Genomic DNA, 20310 nt, shown 5'->3' with positions numbered 1-20310 from the left:
AGAACACGGGAATCCAGACTTCACGACTGCTGTATAGCATTTTTTTTCCTCCTCACATCACGCACTCTTCTTCCCCTTTTCCCTCTCCGCCTTCCTCTCCGCCCGTTTCCGAATCCCCTCATGCATCCCCTTATTCACCCCAATAACCCACCGATTCATCACCCCCGGCGTCAACGTGCTAAGTCCCCAATGCATAACCCCATGAGCCCAATACGGCGTACTCGTCGCACTGACCCCCTGCGCACCCCCACTCCTCCCCACCTTCCCCAACGCCGCGCGCACAAACTGCTTCGGGGTCGGGACCAGCATCGAACTGCGTCGGATTTTGGACATGGCGGAGGTGACGAGGTAGGATTGCACGAGTTGCACCGTCACGCCATGAGGAGCTAATTCGGATGCTAAGGCCGAAGACCAGTGTTGGAGGAAGGACTTGGAGCCGGAGTAAGTGGCTAGCAGTGGGGTGGGGAGGATGCCGCCGAAGGAGGCCATGGTTAGGATTAGGCCTTTGTGGCGTTGGATCATGGCCGGGGCGATGAGGCGGGTCACGCGGAGGGTGGCGGTGCAGTTTATTGTTATAATGTCCCGCATTTCCTTCTCCGGGGTTTCGGCAAAGGGGACCGGGATGTTGTGCGATAAGCCGACGTTGTTGATTAGGATGCTCACGTCTAGACCTTGGAGGATGGATTGGAGGTTGGCGTAATCGACGTCGTTATTGGCTGCGAAGTCCATGGAGAGGGTTTGGACGTCGACATTGTGCGTTGATTTTATCTCGGTGGCGAGGGAGTCGAGTTTGGATTGCGTGCGGGAGATGAGGAGGACGTTGAATCCCTTTTTGCTGAGCTGGAGGGCGTATTCTTTTCCTATGCCGTCCGAGGCGCCGGTTATTACTGCCCAGGTGCCCTTTTTGCCGAAGGTGGAGAGCTGGGATAAGGTCAGTGTTTGCTGTGTGTGTATTTGTTGTAGATGGTGGTGGTCCTTACGTTAGTGCCGGGGAGTATGAACAGGGAAGCTATCAGTCGCCAAAACGAGAAGATCTTGAGTGTGATGTAGAGGAGACCGATGAAGGCGAAGACTTGGGTGGTGGGGGAGGCCCAGTAGTCGGTTTCCGCGACGTTGTTCATCGCTCGCTGGGCGCTATCCGCCATCTTCTGTGAGCTCGCCATTTGCCGTGTATATGAAGAGGATGAGAAGTGGTGAAGTTCGTGGTTCCTGGCGCCGAACAAATTTGGGCTCGGCCCGGAAACGTTCCTGAGCAGCTGCTACGTCTGACCACAGCGACATCAACATAATAGCATGATTACAAGACAATCCCAATATGGCCTCGAACGGCTCTGATTCTGGTGCAGGGACCAAATCCTACACAACACAGAATGGTACCTGGCGCATCACAACCCGCAAACTCCCCATCCTCAAAGCCACGCCCATCGACCAACTCAGCAACGACCTTGGGATCCCCATACCTGAGATGATCTTCGGCGACAACTTGGTCTCCATCATTCACCTCCCCACAGCTTGGACACTATCATTTAACGCCCGCGATGCCCTCGACCGCGTGAGTAAAACAGAAGAGGGAATGCTGCAAGTTGCCGTCGCGGAGGAATGGAAGAAGGATCGCAAGGAGGCGATGGTGAAGGATGAGGTGAAGAGTGTGGTGAAGCCGTTTGATTGGAGTTATAGTACTGATTATCGGGGTTCTACGGATGTTGGGGGTAGTAAGGAGGGAAGGTGGGAGAGAAGTTCGCAGGGGAAGGATCCGGTGAGGACGGATTTACTGGTCCGACCAGATCCGATCTTGTTCTTCGAGACGGTGGATCTGTATGAAGACGAACTGGCGGATAACGGTATAGCACTCCTCAGCATCAAGATCCGTGTCATGCCTGAGCGATTACTGCTTCTGTCTCGGTTCTTTCTGAGGTTGGATGGGGTCGTGGTCAGGATCAGGGATACGAGGGTGTATATCGAGCATGGTTCGGAAAAGGTTATACGGCAGTACACAGCGAAGGAAGAGAGTTATGCTGTGCTGCAGGAGAAATTGAAGGGGATGAGGGAGAATGCTCCCGAGGCGTTTCGGGATGCTAATGTGTTGGCGCCACTGTTGAGGACGGAGGTGGATGAGGTGGAGGTGTTTGAGGTGGGATGAATATTATGGGATGGGGATGGACACGCAAAACGACATTCGGACGGCAGATATTGGCGAGCAGGCCATTATTGTTGCGGCCATGTGAGGGCACTGGCAGGTTAAAGCCGACGAGATTACACATGAAGCATGCGCCATTCTCGACAGCAGTCCTAGCACTTCTGCGGGGCTGTCACGTGTGTCGACTCTGTGAGCTAAGATATGTCAAACATCGCTTCAATGGCTGTCTATCTGAGCGGTCGTCGGGAAGCTCGGCTGGATTCGCGCCTGGGGTAATACTGCATTCACCCCCAATGGACATCTTACGAATGGTCATGCCATACCCGTCGAATAAGTCGACCAGCCAACATTATCATTCCGCATCCTCGCCGCACACGTGATACGGTCAGATCCGACCTGTTCCGCAACGACCTGTTCCGTCACGACCTGTCCCGCAACGACCGTTCATTCTGACGCAGCAACGTTACCCTTCAAACAGCGCTCCAGCGCTCCAGCGCCCCATAATCTTGGCGAAGCAACTCACCAAGGTTGTGCTGCCAGCCTTCGAGTAGGCAGTCGAGTGCCTTGATCAGATTCGCCTTCTCTACACTTCTTTCATACCCACATTGATCGCCGGCAAGCTTGCACTCATGCTTCTCATCATGCACCTCGACCATTTGACCCGCAGTCTTTTTAGTATCTATGCAGCCATTGCAACTCTTCGAGACGCGTTTTACCAGCCGAGAGCACCATCTTCGTGACGTGGATGCTCGATTCCGCAGTCACATGGACTCGGGCCCATTCTTCGAGTCCGAACCAGCCTGTGTGCGAGAGACCACGTCCGAAATGGAGGGGCAGTGTTTCGCTTCGGAGCAGGCGACAGCTCTGAGCGATGGGCGGTACAGTGTCCCAATTCCCATGAGATTGTAGGTCGATCATATCCTCGCGCCAGAAAAGGTCGTAGATGATCAGTCGGAGCTCGGTTAGGAGTTCGAGGAGATAGTAGCGGGCGGTTGGAGGACATGTGGTGACTGTTCTGTGAGATGTCAATTACGTGTTGTGATCCCAGGAAAAAGGAACCTCTACTCACGAACTCATCATGGCTGGATCTCGAGGGTGATGGCGAATGGTGGCTGCAAGAAAGATGTGAGGAGGGTGTTCGAACGATCAGTTGATAGGTATTGAAGAGATTAAGGCGGAGGATGAGTGGACGAGTAGGACTTCATTGCACTTACCACTGAAGTGGGGCTATCACGTGAATGCATATGCACTGTACGGGCACAAACAGTAATGGTTTGTTTCTCCAGCTCGAGCATGTCATAGTGAACGAACGGCAAGTGAATCGAAGGCGGAACTGGTGGCGATTTCCTCGCCTGATGGTCATAGACGGATCCGGTTTCCTGCATACTTCATATCTTGATCCACTTCCTCCACAGCGAACACCAGCAACGCCCAAGCACGCGATTCCCATCTCACCGCATCACTCCAGCTACACTCGTCCACGTCAACAGCCGTTATGTCGCTACCGTGGTCCACTTCCTCAATAGCCTCTCAACAATATCAGTATGATCCAAGTAACTCGTCCCATCTTCGTCCATTCCCTCCTGTTCCGAGACATCGCTCTCGCCAGCCGTATCTGCTGATACTTGTGCACTTCCATCATTTTCGAATCGAGCGTCTAGACTTCTTCGTAACCTAAGAGGCCCGACTTCGACTACTACCCTGTCTGAATCATGATCACCGTCATCATGACTTCCAAAGATAGTCTTCAAGCGCCCGTCTCGTGGACTTTTCTGTACCCCGCCTGGCACCGTGCTCGAAGATCCTCTTCGATCGAAGTCAGAGGAGTCGAAGTCGAAGACGAATTTATTTAGACGACTAGCATCACTCGGTAGACCCTGGTCCCAGTCGAAGCTTCCAATCTCTTGGACCGTGTCTGAGGCAGCGCCGGTCATTGAGTCGAATTCTCCAGCTTCACTCTGGCCGCCGAATTTGTACTGGAACCGGCCAATGCCGGGTTGGGATGCAGTTGACCGAGCCTTCCTCCTCGACGAATCGCGCAGCTCCCCTGGCTTGATTAAGGTACTAGTTTCAGGACCGCTCAGTGGTGGGGCTCGCGCTGGCACTCCAAGTCCCGCTTCCGCCGCACTATCAGCCTCCTGACGTGCCATGAGCAGGCGCTTCTTGTTCTGCTGCTCCACAAGCATAAGCGCGATTTGGTAATCTTGTAAGGCGTGATGACCTATGGACGAGCCGATTTGCTGAGTTTGTTGGCTGCTGTTCGACGGTCTCCCTTTAGTGTCGTCTGCAGGGGTCTCTGCTCCGCTGGCGGACGGCCGGCCTGGCGGATGACCAAAGTTTGCATGTGAGTGGGGATTTATCGGTAGTTGATATTGTTGATTCTGTTGTTGTAGACTCTGTTGTTGTAGACTCTGTTGTTGTAGACTCTGTTGTTGTGGACTCTGTTGTAGTAGGCATTGTTGCTGCAGCGGCTGCAGATGAAGCAAGTTCGGGCTGTGCATTCCTATGCTTTGCTGGCTTGGTGTGAAATACTTACCATACCTTTCGAACTCGCCACCAACAGGTTTGGTCTCCCTTCCTACAGGATACCTCTCCGCTTCCCCTTCGCTATCCACGTCGCGCTCGGCGGTGACCAGAGTATCCACAGCTCTTTTCGATGACCTTAGAGCTTGAGAGATCTGGGACACTGGCATCGAGCCTTCCTTTTGCAGATCCTTCCGCGCGTTTTGCAACGCAAATGCCAATCGGGCAACTGCCGTGATGCAGTCATTTAGATGACCAAGCAGTATCTGCTCGCGCTTCGACAATTCTACTTGCTTCTCCGTAGCTTGCGAAAGAGACTTTGGAGGAGGAGGAGGCACAGTGCTGACTCGATCATGTACGCTGAGAAGGTCCGTGGAAGAGTCCGGCTGTAGCATGGCACCTACGAACACATTCGTTTCTAACGACCCAGGTAATTCCTCCGCAGACAGTGACTCTATGGTAGAGGCTCTGAGACCTCCAGAATTATTGTGAGGAATAGCATTTGTCATCGTGGGAGCGGTCTGGCCTGCTTGGAGACCATGTTTCGCTACTGAAGCCAAGTTGTCCAGAGTGCGCAATGTCACTACGTCCGATGACTTAGAGGCCGTGGGAAGGTAGAAATGTGCTTTCGCATCTTCTGTGCTAAGTGCGGTGGCTTGGGCAAGCAGCCTCTTCTCTGTTGCCTCAGCGTTCTCCTTGGCTTGAGCGAGGTACGTGACCTGTGTCTTTTCGTCGACCAGGGATGCGCCACTCCTTGCTCTGCCGTAAAGCGATCAGCTATAATTTCGCGATCAATAACATCAATTGACATCGCCATACTTAGAAGAGGCAAGCTTGCTTGCGTATGATAGGACCTTGAAAACCAGTAGCAAAGTAGTCTTCAAGCGTTCAAATTGTGCCAATAAGAGCACCGCTTTGTCTTTCTTCAGTGGCCATTTCCATCGCTTCTTGATACTCCCAATACTGCCATCCGGGACAAAATCATCCAGTATCTTGCTTACTTCGTCGAAAGCACCCTGACAACCCTTCAAAGCCGCTTCGGTCTCTCTCACAACCGCTGGCTTACACAATTTGACCTCGTCGTCTTCATTTAAGAATGTACCAAGTTGTTGCAGTGCCCAAGATGTCGTATGCACTTCGTCAGCCAGTCTTTTGGCGTGCTGATCCGCATTGATGTAGTCACGAATGTAGTGCGATAATGCGCCATACAGCTTGAAGCCGGCATCAGCGACCTGAATGGCACTGGCTGCAACACCTAAGGCATCTGCCATGGCGGCGGACGATGGATTGTGAAGACGTGGCGGAGTGTTGACGAAGGCTGATGTTGAAGTGGTACGAGATGAGATCGCCTATGAGGCTGAAGGGTGGCGCAGCTGAAAGTGCAAATTGCAGGGCCACATCCTGAGCAACGCTGCACAAAGGGACAGTACACACACCTCGCCAGCCGTTCATGTATCGATGGGTAGAAATCATTGTAGGCGTGGTACATCCGCTGAGTAGCAGAAGCATACACCAGAGATCCATGGAATGCTTGAAACAGTAGCTTGGCTCGGAATAATGCTAAAAGCAACGATCGGCTCAGAAGGACTATCAAAGCACAGCGACATCTCGCGTAAAGTGCATATCCTTCGGCTCACGACCAGCTAGCGACTCGTAGTATTGCCTCATGGACACCCCCGCCTTACCCAGGTCTCTCGTCTCCGCATGGTGCTGATTACGGAGTCGGCCTTGCATCGAGATCTTGTGATGGTAGTCAGGTATAGCGCAGCTATGGCCTCTTCAGACAGTGGGTCCAACCGTTCCCAGGCCCATGCAGCATCCATCTGACAGTGAATGTCAATGCTAAAAGTGCTGTGACTGCAGGAGACTTCGATGGCATCATAGCGCAATCGGCGGCAAACCTGGAAAGTGGTCGAGTCGCCTTTCGAGAGGATGATGTAGAAAGCTGTCCAGGTGTCGTGGAAGAGGGCAGAGCATATAACCGGTGGCGACGCCTGGGTGAAAAGTAGGCAAGCCAAGTATGAACGTACTGCGGCAAGGCAAGTCGTGTGAGGACTTAATGGTGCATCGTGTGCCAAGTGATCAAATGAAGCCTTTGTCGTCCATAGATACTCCGTGTCTAACGCGAGTACCATCTAGGGCAGTACCTTACGGCCCATCTGTACTGTCGAGATACTAGCGAGGATGTTCACGTAAGGTACTACGAACCAAGTACTGATCGTGGAAAGTGTAAACGCCAGGAATGGATGGACGGGAAGCACGCCGGTGCCCAAAATCTGCCAGACACTCCCGAAAGCTCTTGCCTCTAGTCTCTTACATGTGGCCTACAGAATCGCATCGACAACCTCCAAAAGTCGTCCTGGACTGATACCCTCATCCCGAATCACCAGCATCGTGGTCTCCAGCTTCCTCATCATCACCTCCTTTCTCTCGCCACATCTCAAACAAGGTCGTCGTAAAGGCCTCCACGGACTCGGCGCCACTTCATCAAGACGCTGCATTTCACCAAGCGAACGCCCACATCTGATGCGTACGGCCGCCCAGCCATTGGCACTTAACACAGTGTACTCCTCGTGTATGCGTTGATAAGGGAGTTGGCAGATTGGAAAGCGTCCACAGGAGAGATCCAAGGTCTTACAAAAAGGCAAAGCTCCTGGTAATCGAGAGGCAACAGATTCGACGGCGGCCCGGTAATCGTAGATGGCACCATTGGCGGCGATGTCGAAGATGACGGTGGTGGTCTTCCAGAACTCCGCCCGGGAAATCTCTCGGATGCGACGGCAAATATGCAGTAGTCGAAGGTCGGACTTCAGCCTCCTTGAGATCGATTCTGGGTGGAAAGTATACAGCTCGGATTCCAGTATGCCACTGGCAAGCCATAAACTCAGTACTCCATGTGTTGGACAGCAGTACTTGTAGATCATCAGCTGTAGTTCGTCCGGAAGTGTCAGGAGTGAAGGGAGGTTGGGTTGCTGAGTCAAAGATGAGCCAGCCAGATCAACGGCGTTGATCTGTGATGAAGCCGTCCTAGACATGAGCCGTGTCCCAAGCTTCACAGTTGATCGTTCTAGATTCGTGAAGACCTTGAGCTCTCTCAGGGTGGACATGTATCTGGAGAGGAAGCGACCGGACACAGAAGATTTCTCGAAGTTTGTGATCTCCTCGTGCGCCAAGCCTTCTGGAACCGACCACCTCGAATCAAAGCTTCTCCCCATGCTCACCCACCTCAACAATCTGATCGCTCCCCTGATAAGATGGAACATCAAATCCGTACTTCTCCGCAATCTCCTTCCCCACAAACCGTCCGCCAACAAAGTGCCTGCCCTTGAACCACTTCACTAGCGGCTTAGGCGCGGTCAAGCTGATTAAAGCGGCTGGCTGGTAGCCTTTACCAGGTCCGTCGTTAGGAGGACCACTCTCGATGTTCCAGCTCGAAGGCGCATCGACTGCAAGGACGGGCTTCTTGTTCTCGGCTAATGCTTTGATGACAGCGGGGAATGGTTCCCGGACCTCGCCACTGAAGGAGAAACCGAAGATGGCGTCGATGATGTAGTCGTTCTTCTGTACCGCATCCCCAAAATCGTTGGTGAAGGGTACTTTAAGCTGTTCCAGCTGGATTCGTAGACGCTGGTAAAGCTCGTTCTTGCTTTGCTTGGGATAGTACATCGTCGGCTTATAGCCGAAGTGGAAGAGGTGGCGAGCTGCTACCAGACCATCGCCACCATTGTTACCTGGTCCGCAGGCTACGAGGATATGCGGAGTCTTGGATGGTGGTGAGATGGCGTACATTGCTTGGGAGACTGCGAGGCCAGCTAGTTCCATTAATTGATCGATTGAGAAGGCGCCGGTGGACATGAGTTCTTCGTCGAGGGCTGCGGCGGCTTTGGGGCCGAGTGTTCTTAGTTTGGTTGCCATAATAAAGGGTATTGAAGTCAATTCGTGAGTCCGTGTTGTCAACGAGAGTGTGATCGAAGTGATGGATACGTCAATGCTTTCGCGCTATGACGTGGGTCCTTTCTGTTCCTGGACCTTACCAGATTGGGAAGCTACGGATTCAAGGTGAAGCTCGAGCAACTCTCGTGATTATCCATATGTTGTCGTTAGCAAGCGTGTAGGCGGCGATGCCTGGCTCACAGTACATCTCGACGGCGCCTATAAGGCTGTTGCGAACGTCGTATGGCAGCCAGGGAAGCACTTTCGCCCGTCAATGCCACCGCCAACTCTCCTTGAGATCTACTAGACGACCGACCACACCTAGCACAATTGCCCGGCCTACTTCACAACGACACCAGTCTACAACTGCCGCAGCCAGTATAAGTCTACGTGGCTGGCTCTATGGTACCCTTACAGTCGTCCTCACTGGCTTCGGCTACCTCTACATCACCGACACTCGCGCCAGCATCCACCAATGGCTTGTCGTGCCGACCCTACGACTACTCCATGCAGACCCGGAAGAGGCCCATCATGCCGGTATACGATACATCAAGGGCATGTACGACTTCAATCTACACCCACGCGAAAGAGACAACCGCGACGAGGAGAAGGGCGATCTGAAGATAGAGATCTTTGGACACGTCTTGAACAACCCAATCGGGACTTCGGCGGGCATAGACAAGAATGCTGAAATACCAGACGCACTGTTCGCACTCGGTCCGGCAATTGTAGAAGTGGGAGGAGCTACACCAATGCCACAAGTCGGCAATGCACAACCACGAGTCTTCCGCATACCTTCGCAGAATGCACTCATAAATCGCTACGGACTAAATTCGGAAGGAGCCGAGCATGTTGCTATGCAGCTTCGGGAGCGAGTACGACAATTCGCGTATGACCACGGTCTTGGTCTGCAAGCGGAGTCAGAGCGCATCATTCTGGACGGTGAGGCAGAAGTGCCCCCGGGCAGTATGGTTCCTGGTAAGCTCTTGGCTGTACAAGTTGCAAAGAACAAGACTACACCCGACAACGACATCCAAGCTGTGGCGCGAGATTATGTCACCTGTGTTGAGCATCTAGCCAAGTACGCAGACATCATGGTCGTCAACGTTTCTTCACCAAACACACCTGGTCTGCGCGATCTACAAGCTACAGCACCTCTGACAGCTATCTTGACTGCTGTAGTTGATGCAGCGAAGTCGACAGACCGCAAAACTAAGCCAGCAGTCATGGTCAAAGTCTCCCCTGACGAGGACAGCGATGCACAAATTGAAGGTATCTGCAAAGCCGTCTGGTCCTCTGGTGTCGATGGTGTTATTGTGGGGAACACGACCAACAAGCGCCCAGACCCGATACCGAAAGGCTATATCATGCCTAAGCATGAGGAGAAGTTGTTGACTGAGATGGGTGGCTACTCTGGTCCACAGATGTTCGGTCGGACGCTGGATCTGGTGAAGCGATATCGATCAAAGCTCGACCAGGGGCCACAGGAGGGCAATGATGCTGCGCCACGCAATTCTAAGCCAGCCAAAGCCTCGAAGCCAGAAGCCCGGACGCCAACACAACCAAAGTCATCTTCGAAAGCAATAACATCGCCCGAGCCAGAATTGGTACAGCAATCAAGACCGCCACCTCCACCAATTGAAAGTGCTGTCGATGCCGTCGAGGCCAGCGTCAAGCGCGACCTTGCAAATCTCAAGCCACTGACTTCGGAAGCCGAAGCAGCGAGCACTTCCCAGTCACCAATCAAGTTCCCCGAAAGACATTCCGACACCAAGCTCGAATCATCAGGTCAAGTACTTGAGCCGTCGACTGTGACCTCGGTAGGATCTGCTATAGCGCCACCACCTTCACCAACGAACGCTGGGATAGCCTCTCCAGCTCTTCCTTCTCGTAAACCTGAAGTCAAGCCAGCACCTGCACCGTATCCCTCGCTAGGTCCTATTTCACCTCCACCCGGTGTTGGTGCTCCTGCGACAGCACCAGCAAAGCCCTCTCCGCCACCACCAGAGCCTGTGTCACTCGCAGAGGCCGGCTTAAGTACTCCGTCAACCCCGACTACAAGTAAGAAAGACTTCGAGCCCAAAGTCATCTTCGCTACGGGTGGCATCACAACAGGCGAGCAATGTCTCCAGATCCTCAATGCCGGCGCAAGTGTATGTCAGATCTACACTGCCATGATGTATGGCGGCGTGGGCACAGTGACGAGGATGAAGCAGGAGATGCGAGATGCTATGAAGAAGCACAGTAGACCTTCTGATGTTGACAGCAAGAAGTAGTGTAGATATGTATAGTATGCCAGAAATTCCTAGCAAGCTCCTCCGTTCCTCGACTTCTACACGACCGTGCTCAAGCCGTCTACACCATCAACCTAATCTTCAACAAATCCTTCTCCACAATCTCATCTTTCTTCGGACTGCTCGTGAGCTCAGGCAAATCCCAGGTCATATTCACGTACCGTCCACTCAACCAATCCCGTTTCTCATTAGTCAGATACACCAAACCATCAGCCGGCAATTCCACCGTCTCCGTAAACACCGCCTTGAAAGCATCCGGCACAGAACTAAGATCCACGATCCCCGTATTGATATTACCAGGGTGCACGGAAAAGGCCACTAACCCTTCCTCCTGGTTCTCCAGCGCCGCGAACTCCGTCACGCGTGTCAGCGCCGTTTTGCCGGACTGGTAGGCTGAAACGCCGGGGTTCGAGACGGTGCAGCCGACGCTTGAGACGGTGATGAACGTTTTCAGGGTGCTTTTCAGGAGTAATGGGATGAAGGACCGGGCGATGAGGTAGGGTCCTCGGACGTTGACTTCGTAGGTTCGCCACCAATCGGCTGGATCAGAGAGCGTGATGGGGATCATCGCGCCAATGATACCGGAGTTGTGGATGAGGATATCTAGTGTTCCTCCGAAGGCCTGCGAGACTGTCTTTGCTGCTTCCTCGACGCTAGCAATGTCGGTGATGTCCAGTCTGACAGATAAGACCTTGGGCTCAGCACGCCCAGCTCTCTTGGCAGCGAGTTTGATCGCCTCGACATGGCTGCTGAGATCTGAGCGGGCTCCGATGGCGATGGCACTGGCGCCGGCTTTGGCGAAGGATGAAGCAATGGCAGCGCCTATGCCTCGCGAGGCGCCCACGATGAACACAGAGTGCCCTGTGTGGTCGGCTTTTGTTGGATCGATGGCGGCGTAGGTGTCATCGTGGACTTCTTTTGTGAAGGTGTAGTCGCCTGTGCGAAGTCAGCTGAGGTTTTGATGTTGATACGAGACAGGACAAGACATACCAGGTCCCTCGATGGGGTTGAGACTACCCTGAGGTGGCGGCATTGTTTTCAGATAGTTTCGGCTGAGACTGCTTGTTCACAGATATCTGTTCCGAGGTGGAGGCTGCTGCTTGTGGAGATGCTGGTGTGACGAGAGAAAGTGTCCGAGGAGTTATAGGCCTGTGTTAAGACGTCCATTGTTGGTCGCCTCGTGGTCAGGCTGGATTTGCGGACATAGACGGCAGGATCCAGCTGAGTAATTAGATTTCATCCTTCTTATGACGGATCTTGGACTCGACTTAGCAGTCTCTAGCTCCATAGGCTCAGCCAGAATGTTCGTTTGTTGTTGAAGGACAGACGACACTCCGGGGCGAGTCGGATATAAGTAGCCCTAACGCCGCGCGGATATTGGAGACATGGTTCGAAAACATAACTCGAAATATATACAGGTTCGACATTATGTATCGCAAGCTGCAAAATTCAGCTTGTGCTGTCCCAAGCATGATGAAAATGCTTCTTCAGATGCGTCTTCCAATGTCCAGTAAAGACTCAACACTACCTAGATGGGATCAATATACCCAGCCCAGTCCAGGAACGAGGAGGTAACAAACGCAGCGTATCATACGTCGCTGGACCACTGGACCATAACACATATTCGAAAACTGAGCTAACGAATGTAACTATGCGACCTCCTGAACCTGAGCTACCACTGGCGTCTTCTCCTCAATGCTGGTGAATGGCGCTGCAAAGGCGTAGCGCTTCACGCCCGCTTCATAGTCTTTGCCTTTGATGCGCTCTAGGGTAATCTCATCAGTAAGATCATCGCAAGCAAGAGAGTCTCAGGACACTCACCGTGATCGGGTGGGAAGTTCTCTCTACGGTCAATATAATATCTGTCTCGAAGGTCGGTGCCATCGCTGACATTGTGATAGGTTGCGTACACACTCGATCGGGATTTATTGCTCTTGTTCGACGCTGATTTACTGTTCAACGTGATACCGTGGTCAGATATGATGGATCCAAGAGCACAGAACGCACACAACTTACTGTGCCAGATGCGAGCCAAAGATGAGAAGGTCACCACTGTCGAGTTCAACGGGCATCCAGTCATGCTCAGCAACCCATTGATCACTGATGCGTCCGCCCTCAGCGAGTTCGACATTCATTTTGTGGCTACCAGGCACGACCTCGACGCAACCATTGGCGATGGTGGCAGGGTCGACGGCCAGGTTCGCGGTAGTGTGCTCGATCTCGCCGATGTGATCGTATGCTGGAGCATCGAGATGTGCTCCGAAGCCATTGCCACCCTGTCGAGCACGGATCAGTGGCAGTCTTCGGGTCAGAGAGTTCTCGTATTGCGAGTACTAACCGCGAGCTTGTAGTTGATCTTGTCTTTGAACAGCAGCATGTTGTCCCGGGTGACTTGCTGCAGGATAGACTTGAGATTATTACCATTTAGCAGTTCTGAGAATCCTTGGTGGAAGTCTGCGAAGTTTTCTGTTCGCATGAGTTGTCGTTCTCCCGAAGGCGTAATCTCATCGTATGGCATCCACTTTCCGTGCTCTCGAGGTAGATCACGAACTTCCTTGGTCCATCTTTGCAAGACGACAGGGTCGACCAATTGGTGCTCGTGGAGTCGGAGGATCAGGAAGCCTTGGTCGTCGAAATGTTGGATCTGCTCAGCGGTGAGCTGTAGAGGAGCCATGGCAGTAGGTGGTGTTGTGTAATCTCAATAGTAGTTTTGAATTGATTCGGACTCGTGTGAGGCAACATATTTCCTCCAGGCCTGCGTCCTAAAGCCAATCGAAGCAGTCTCGGGCTTCGCACCGACGCAGATCGTGACGATCTCGTCCCGAGACTGCAGCACGGCAAGCATGCCGGAAACTGAGTTTCTTTGAGAAGGAGCGAAGTGCATGGTGATCGACAGAACGGCAAGATGTCCTTCTCGAAGAACTACTTGAGCAAGAACTTCGAAGCTATGGAATATGATCACCATAACCCACACAAGCGACCATGGCGATCCATACGTCTACTCGTGACGAGGAAGCTCGCCGAACTGTCCAACGCCTCTTCTCCTACATAGAATCACAAGGCCAAGGCGACTACCTAGGGGAGCGGGTGAGCCAATTGCAGCATTCTTTGCAGGCCGCAACGCTTGCACAAAAAGCCAATGCAGATGAAGACACGATCCTTGGCGCCCTACTGCACGATTTCGGTCGGTTCATCCCAGCAGCAGAGAGAAAGGCGTGCATGCTCAATTCGGACGGCTCGAGTGCTGGCAAAGCAAGCCACGAAGTCCTCGGCGAGCGATATCTGCGGCAGCATGGCTTCAGCGAAAAGATATGCCAGCTCGTCGGTGCTCATGTGATGGCGAAACGCTACCTGACTGCTGTCGACAAGGACTATTACGCCAGTCTCAGTCAGGCTAGCAAGATCAGCTTCAAGACTCAAGTGTGTTGAGCTCTGGCTCGATCGATGATAAAGTACTGACGTAGTCCAGGGAGGCCCTTTCGACGACGCCGAAATACTGACGGCTCAGCAAGACCCGCTGCTTAGCGAAAAGATCGCCGTTCGAAGGTGGGATGATCTAGCAAAGGATCCTGCTATGCAAACGCCACCATTAGCCGACTTCGAGGACATGACTGTCCGTTCGCTCATCAATTCCTGGTCCTGCGTAGATCTGCATGGTAGGAAGTACGCACTGCCGACCAAGTCAACAGTCGTTATCTGTGTTGATGGCTTCGACCCTGAGTATCTGGACCAAGGCATAACAGATGGGATCCTGCCAAACCTGGCAGCAATGAAAGCGAATGGCTTCCACGCCACGGCTCACTGCGCCATGCCATCTTTCACCAATCCGAACAATGTCAGCATCATCACTGGAGCGCCTGTATCCGTCCATGGCATCGTTGGCAACTATTTCCTGGACCGCAAAACTGGCAAAGAAGAGATGATCACCGACGACAAACTCTTGCGAGGCTCGACATTGCTGGAACTGATGTCGAAGCTTGGCGTGCGAGTGGCAGCTGTCACGGCCAAAGATAAGCTTCGTGCTATCTTGCGCCACGGGCTGGATGGCAGCGCCATTTGTTTTTCCGCAGAAAGGGCAGGCAGCACTACCATGCAAACCAATGGAATTGAGGACGTCGAGAGATGGCTCGGACAAAAGCAGCCAAGTCAATACTCTGGAACCCTATCGTTGTTTGTGTTGGATGCAGGGATCAAACTGCTCGAGGAGAAGAAGGCAGACCTTTACTACCTGACACTCTCGGACTTTGTGCAGCACAGTAAGTTATAGATTGAGACTGATTCGAGATTCCGATGGTTCCTGACCACTATCTCCAGAATATGCTCCAGGAGCGGAAGAGTCCAACGACTTCCTAATTGCACTCGACCAGCGAGTTGGGAGGCTCATTGAGCTCGGAGCACAAGTGGCTATTACAGGTGACCACGGTATGAGCGACAAAACCAACTCAAACGGCACACCAAACGTGCTCTTCCTTGAAGACGCCATTGCACAGAAGTGGGGCCAAGGTGCAGCCAGGATCATCTGCCCCATCACAGATCCGTTCGTCAAACACCATGGCGCTCTCGGGTCCTTCGTCAGAGTCTATGCTAAGCAATCCGGTGATGTTCCCGACATGCTGGCCTTCATAAAGGACCTGCCTCAAATCGAGATAGCCATGCTACGGGATGAAGCCGCGATAGCGTTCGAGCTACCGAACGACCGCGAAGGTGATATTGTGGTGATCGCAAAAGCTAATGCTGTCATCGGCAGCCGTAAGGAGGAGCATGATCTGTCGAACCTCGAGGGCCACAATTTGAGATCACATGGAGGCTTGTCCGAGCAGGCTATACCGCTACTGATGTCTCGTCCGGCGAAGAACCTTGACAGCGGTGGTGCTCGGCAGTGGCGCAATTTTGATGCATTTGATCTAGTACTGAACCACTAGCGATTTCTGACATTAGGAAGCATACCAGCAGACATCTGCTGATATAACATGTCCGGTTGATAGTTGTTCATCGCTTCTTGTGTACCAAGGAAGTCAAATTCGCCCATGAAGAAGTTATCGAAGGATGTGCCGTTCCACTGGCTAGATATATCGTACAAGCTGTCATCGAACGTAGGTTGTGTCATGACTACATGAGCGTTGGCCGGGAAAGGCCCACGTGCTTCCGGAGGGCGTACACGTTCCAGTAGTGTCTCGGCACCTCGAGCGACACTGACTAAGAGATGACGTGAGTGCATGTTCGAGGTCACGGCTTTGAGGACTCGGACAAGCTCTGCTACCAGCGAATGAATATCACTGGTGTCGACTCGAACAGCGGCAGCATACTTGTTGGAGATCTTGAGCACAAACACCACCGCAAACGCTATCATAATATCGAAGTAGGTTGGCAGTCCATTGAGGAAGTTCTGGATCTCAGGATCTTGCGTAACCACTCTCAAGATGGCGGTTGCTGACAGAAGTGCTGAGTTCGCAAGCTCATCGATGTCCAGTGCTACGTCTGGTGATTTGAAGCCAGGACGTCCGATGCCTCTGAAAGCTATCGAATAAAGATATAGTTTCGCGAAATGGTAATGGAGGCCTACACCTTTACGAGGGTAGTTGCCGACGTAGCGGTTTTGTGACAGGCGCTCCGTCCAGTATGCTCGAATTTCGTCGAGTTTGATGGCATACCGCCGTATCGGTTCGATCATGTCCAGTGTGAGGGGCCGCTCCACATCTACTCCAAAAGTCTCATACACTTCGGTGCCGACAGACCAAAACTTGACTTGAGATAGAAGACGGGCATCGTCTTCAACAGCGTGTTCGGTCTGCAGAAATGCAGAAGATGCTCGGATGGCGTCATCTTGGCGGGTCATCGGCGGCCGTCCATATGCAATAGAGAAGTGATGGTCACAGACATAGACAACGTAATATAGCCGAGTGCGCAGATAGTGGTTGCGCTCACCAGAAAGCGCCTTGAATATGCTGCGATGGAGTTGGAGCTCGGTCGCGATCCTCACGGCTGCCCCAATACAAGTCCAGCTGATTCCGCTTAACCAAAAAGCCCCTATACAGAGCGCCCGCACATCTTCGACTGTGTTGCGGCGTGAGAAGGTGTGAGTCGCAGAGATGGTCACAAATTCTTGATAGCATTTCTCAAAATACGGAGATGCCAGGTGTAGAGCACCGACTGTACAGACAGCCGCCAGAAGTAATGGTGACGCTTTTCGCACTTGAGCAAGAGTTACGCGATCGCCCATGATCCGATAGACGAAGTGGTCCAGCCGATTCTGATAGATGTCCAGAAACGATTGTGCTTGATCTGCCGTAATGATACCACGTGTGACAATATCTTGATCCGCCCGATTCTGCTCGACGCTATGCACAATCACAGGTGAAACCACAGATCCTGGTATAGCTCCTGGCCCGGTATTGTCGTCCATGACCAGGTCAAAGTTGTGCGGTGTATGCTTCTCTTCGTGTGGCGACAGCGTAAGCGAAGGTCGAGCATGGGAACCAGAGGGCTCAGGCGAGTCGGCTGCATCCTCCATGTCATAGTCGAGAAGCTCCGGTAACGTCAGATGATCTGCGACCTTGCCTAGAGCGCCTTCAAGAGCGCGGATACGACTCTCTGTCTTGGTCTTCCAGTCTGCATCGGATTCCAGGATCATCTGCAGACTCTTGTTGACTGTGCAGGACAGACCACGCTTCTTGCACCGAGAGCATGGCGGGCCGTCGTGCATATTGCATTTGATCTTCTGCTTTCTGCAGAGTATTAGTGCGATGCAACACAATACAACATCATCAGGATGTGTTCTCGTGCATCAGTTCGGTGTCCAAGGTCCAGGAAGCCGGCTCTTGATATTTCGCCTTTAGAAGGGAAGACGCAGAGTTGGTATTACCGCACTTACCTGCACGCAACACAGGCAGTGATCTTGCGAGTGATCTCTGGCCCCTTCCCTGACATCTCCCGAGAAGGAGGGTTGGGCGACTGGTGTGAGCTGTCCATGTTGAAATCGGCTCATGCTCCGATGTTCATGGTGAGGTTTTGCTGCACCCAGCGGCGTGTTGTCCGAGCCAAAACGGCCCCAAACAGGAGTTTGATTGAGGAAGCACGGTACTGTATATACACGTAGGTGCTCTCTCGAACGCGCCTCGATCTTGTTCGTGGTGAAGTGAGACGGCACTTCGGCGATGCCACGAAAGAGTCGCGCTGAGATCAGCACGGACTGAAGAACACGTGGGAGAGCTTGGAGCTTTCTTTGGTCGAAAGGTCTTGCTCAACCACAATTCGATCCTCTTCCTCCACCAGACTTCACAGTGGACGCACTTCCTGCCGACATTATCGTAGTGGATGAAGCAGACGTATTCCGTTACGATCTGCACGACTCGAAGTTGGAGCGTACCAACGACAACGTGCCCTGGAGGCAACGTGCTCGCCATGTCACGACAATGATCGTGCTCAATCATGAACTTCGCCCGCAAGTTCTTTGAGCGACGACGGCAACATGGCCGCGACGACATGTAGTCAACCATAGCAGCCAGAAGTCATATAAATCAATGGACGTACTCAACTGTGCATTTGAGACTCCAGCAAGTCGATATCTGATAGACGACAACGAAACATCTCTGCTACTACCTGTCTTTCCCAGTCTTCCAACCTGTCCCGAAGGTCGACTACAGCCATGGGCCGCATACTGGACCAGCTCGAGTTCCTAGGTATCGCTGGCGTGGGCCTCTTCGGCGACGGCTATCTGAACATCACCATTGGCCTCGTGGTCCCGATCATCGGCTACCTCTACTATGAAGACCACAAGTACAGCGTACCGACCATCCAACAAGATACGATCAAAGGCGCTCTTGCGTTGGGCATGATCGTTGGACAGATTAGCTTTGGACTCTTCGGCGATGCGCTGGGTCGCCACAAGATCTATGGAAAGGAGCTCATCATCACCATCCTCGGCAACTTCCTGCTCATCATGATGCCCTGGAAGCACTTTGGCCATGGCGATGTTGTGGCGTGGATGTTTGTCTTTCGTTTCGTGACTGGTCTTGGTATTGGAGGAGACTACCCTATGACTTCGTCCATTGCCGCTGAAAACGACCGCTTCGGCTCCCGAGCGAAGCTCGTGTTGACAGTCTTCAGCTTCATTGGTCTCGGTGGTTTCACAGGCGCACTGGTATTTTTGATCCTGCTGGCGGCCTTCAAGAGTGCTATCAATGCCGACCCTAACCATCTACAGTGGGTCTGGCGCCTGCAATTCGGCCTTGGGTTGATACCACTACTGGCGACTCTGTATGCACGTCTGACTATGAAGGAGAGCAAGCCTTACGAGCAATACGTCGCGAAAGAAACTGGCTTGGCGAGCAAGAACAAGCGCGGTCTGGGAGAGCAGCTTCAAGACTTCAGGGACTACTTCAGCCACTGGAAGAATGCCAGAACGCTGTTTGCAGTCTGTGCTGCATGGTTCCTCTTGTACGTGCACTCCATCTATATCCCTCAACAGCATCCCATACTTACACAACCGCAGCGACATAGCCTTCTACGGCATCAACCTCAACCAATCCATAGTCCTCACCCGCATCGGCTTCGGCAAAGGCAAAACTCCCTTCGAAACCCTCTGGAACATAGCAGTCGGCAACCTCATTGTCGACATCGCCGGCTACCTCCCCGGCTTCTACCTCGCCATCTTCCTACCCGACCGCATCGGCCGTGTACGTCAACAATGGATCCTCAGCGCCGTTGTCGCGGTGCTCTATGCCATCTGGGCAGGAGTCACCGACCACACATCTACAGGAGGCCTGATAACAATCTTCACCCTAAGCCAGCTGTTCTTGAACATGGGTCCCAACGCAACGACCTTTCTCCTCCCCGTCGAAGTCTTCCCCACCCGCGTCCGCGCCACAGCCCATGGAATCGCAGCCGCGAGTGGCAAAGCTGGCGCGGTGTTGACAGCATTTGCATTCGGCACAATCACCGACCGGATCGGACTTAAAGGTGTTTTGGGCCTTTTTGCAGGTATCATGGCACTCTGTGCCGCTGTATCCCTCCTAATACCCGAGACAAAGGGGAAGAGTATCGCCGAGATCGAGGCGGAAGCTGTATACAGCAATGACCGGACTCCAGTCATCGAGTCCGACAACTTTAGCAGCGAGATCGGTAGTGATGAGATTGGTATACATGAAGCGAAAGGTGCGGCGACGAACTTGCGGAGCCAGAGGGAATTCGCTTAAGGCACAAGTACGGTGCTGTGCACAAAGATGTATGTTACATCTGGGGACAGACAGGAAGGAAACGTGAAAGCAATCTCGCATGACGCTTAAGTACAACAACACTTTGCCCTAATTTGCTCGCACGTAACATGCATGACAGTCAGGTACTCGACAACGCAGCTCATGCCACTGATCGACTATGATAAGTGGAGCGCCTTCAGACAGATCAGGGCATGTTAATCGTCACAGG

General features: G+C 52.8%; 11 protein-coding genes across 11 annotated transcripts; 4 read left to right on the top strand and 7 right to left on the bottom strand.

Annotated features, from left to right (window-relative positions):
- Positions 1 to 57: 57 nt before the first annotated feature.
- LTS14_009820 (uncharacterized protein) lies at positions 58 to 1145 on the bottom strand (the record flags this gene model as incomplete). The annotated part of the gene is made up of 2 exons (XM_064842499.1): positions 58 to 921; positions 981 to 1145. The coding sequence occupies 2 exons, from the start codon at positions 1143 to 1145 to the stop codon at positions 58 to 60; spliced, it is 1029 nt and encodes a 342-aa protein (XP_064689893.1).
- Positions 1146 to 1315: 170 nt separating this feature from the next.
- TIP41 (Tap42 interacting protein) lies at positions 1316 to 2140 on the top strand (the record flags this gene model as incomplete). The annotated part of the gene is made up of 1 exon (XM_064842498.1): positions 1316 to 2140. One exon carries the CDS (start codon positions 1316 to 1318, stop codon positions 2138 to 2140), a length of 825 nt encoding a protein of 274 aa, XP_064689892.1.
- A 669-nt stretch (positions 2141 to 2809) lies between these two features.
- On the bottom strand, positions 2810 to 3214 carry LTS14_009818 (uncharacterized protein; the record flags this gene model as incomplete). The annotated part of the gene is made up of 2 exons (XM_064842497.1): positions 2810 to 3152; positions 3207 to 3214. The coding sequence occupies 2 exons, from the start codon at positions 3212 to 3214 to the stop codon at positions 2810 to 2812; spliced, it is 351 nt and encodes a 116-aa protein (XP_064689891.1).
- Positions 3215 to 3630: 416 nt separating this feature from the next.
- On the bottom strand, positions 3631 to 5931 carry CRZ1_2 (DNA-binding transcription factor; the record flags this gene model as incomplete). The annotated part of the gene is made up of 2 exons (XM_064842496.1): positions 3631 to 5419; positions 5480 to 5931. The coding sequence occupies 2 exons, from the start codon at positions 5929 to 5931 to the stop codon at positions 3631 to 3633; spliced, it is 2241 nt and encodes a 746-aa protein (XP_064689890.1).
- A 1053-nt stretch (positions 5932 to 6984) lies between these two features.
- LTS14_009816 (uncharacterized protein) lies at positions 6985 to 8575 on the bottom strand (the record flags this gene model as incomplete). The annotated part of the gene is made up of 2 exons (XM_064842495.1): positions 6985 to 7838; positions 7882 to 8575. 2 exons carry the CDS (start codon positions 8573 to 8575, stop codon positions 6985 to 6987), a joined length of 1548 nt encoding a protein of 515 aa, XP_064689889.1.
- A 206-nt stretch (positions 8576 to 8781) lies between these two features.
- URA9 (Dihydroorotate dehydrogenase (quinone), mitochondrial) lies at positions 8782 to 10869 on the top strand (the record flags this gene model as incomplete). The annotated part of the gene is made up of 1 exon (XM_064842494.1): positions 8782 to 10869. One exon carries the CDS (start codon positions 8782 to 8784, stop codon positions 10867 to 10869), a length of 2088 nt encoding a protein of 695 aa, XP_064689888.1.
- A 79-nt stretch (positions 10870 to 10948) lies between these two features.
- LTS14_009814 (uncharacterized protein) lies at positions 10949 to 11920 on the bottom strand (the record flags this gene model as incomplete). Its single annotated transcript, XM_064842493.1, has 2 exons — positions 10949 to 11823; positions 11878 to 11920. The coding sequence occupies 2 exons, from the start codon at positions 11918 to 11920 to the stop codon at positions 10949 to 10951; spliced, it is 918 nt and encodes a 305-aa protein (XP_064689887.1).
- Positions 11921 to 12536: 616 nt separating this feature from the next.
- LTS14_009813 (uncharacterized protein) lies at positions 12537 to 13561 on the bottom strand (the record flags this gene model as incomplete). Its single annotated transcript, XM_064842492.1, has 4 exons — positions 12537 to 12652; positions 12709 to 12839; positions 12904 to 13163; positions 13226 to 13561. 4 exons carry the CDS (start codon positions 13559 to 13561, stop codon positions 12537 to 12539), a joined length of 843 nt encoding a protein of 280 aa, XP_064689886.1.
- A 308-nt stretch (positions 13562 to 13869) lies between these two features.
- Positions 13870 to 15809, top strand: LTS14_009812 (uncharacterized protein; the record flags this gene model as incomplete). The annotated part of the gene is made up of 3 exons (XM_064842491.1): positions 13870 to 14307; positions 14357 to 15143; positions 15202 to 15809. The coding sequence occupies 3 exons, from the start codon at positions 13870 to 13872 to the stop codon at positions 15807 to 15809; spliced, it is 1833 nt and encodes a 610-aa protein (XP_064689885.1).
- Positions 15810 to 15821: 12 nt separating this feature from the next.
- On the bottom strand, positions 15822 to 17856 carry LTS14_009811 (uncharacterized protein; the record flags this gene model as incomplete). Its single annotated transcript, XM_064842490.1, has 3 exons — positions 15822 to 15844; positions 15895 to 17612; positions 17759 to 17856. The coding sequence occupies 3 exons, from the start codon at positions 17854 to 17856 to the stop codon at positions 15822 to 15824; spliced, it is 1839 nt and encodes a 612-aa protein (XP_064689884.1).
- Positions 17857 to 18532: 676 nt separating this feature from the next.
- LTS14_009810 (uncharacterized protein) lies at positions 18533 to 20081 on the top strand (the record flags this gene model as incomplete). The annotated part of the gene is made up of 2 exons (XM_064842489.1): positions 18533 to 19323; positions 19379 to 20081. 2 exons carry the CDS (start codon positions 18533 to 18535, stop codon positions 20079 to 20081), a joined length of 1494 nt encoding a protein of 497 aa, XP_064689883.1.
- Positions 20082 to 20310: the final 229 nt, after the last annotated feature.

The sequence above is a fragment of the Recurvomyces mirabilis genome (assembly GCF_035927965.1).
Source record: "Recurvomyces mirabilis strain CCFEE 5264 chromosome Unknown scaffold_34, whole genome shotgun sequence".
NCBI classification, from domain to species: Eukaryota; Fungi; Ascomycota; class Dothideomycetes; order Mycosphaerellales; family Teratosphaeriaceae; genus Recurvomyces; species Recurvomyces mirabilis.
The sequence above is the reverse complement of the archived record's forward strand: the minus strand, read 5'-3'. Positions and strand labels throughout refer to the sequence as shown.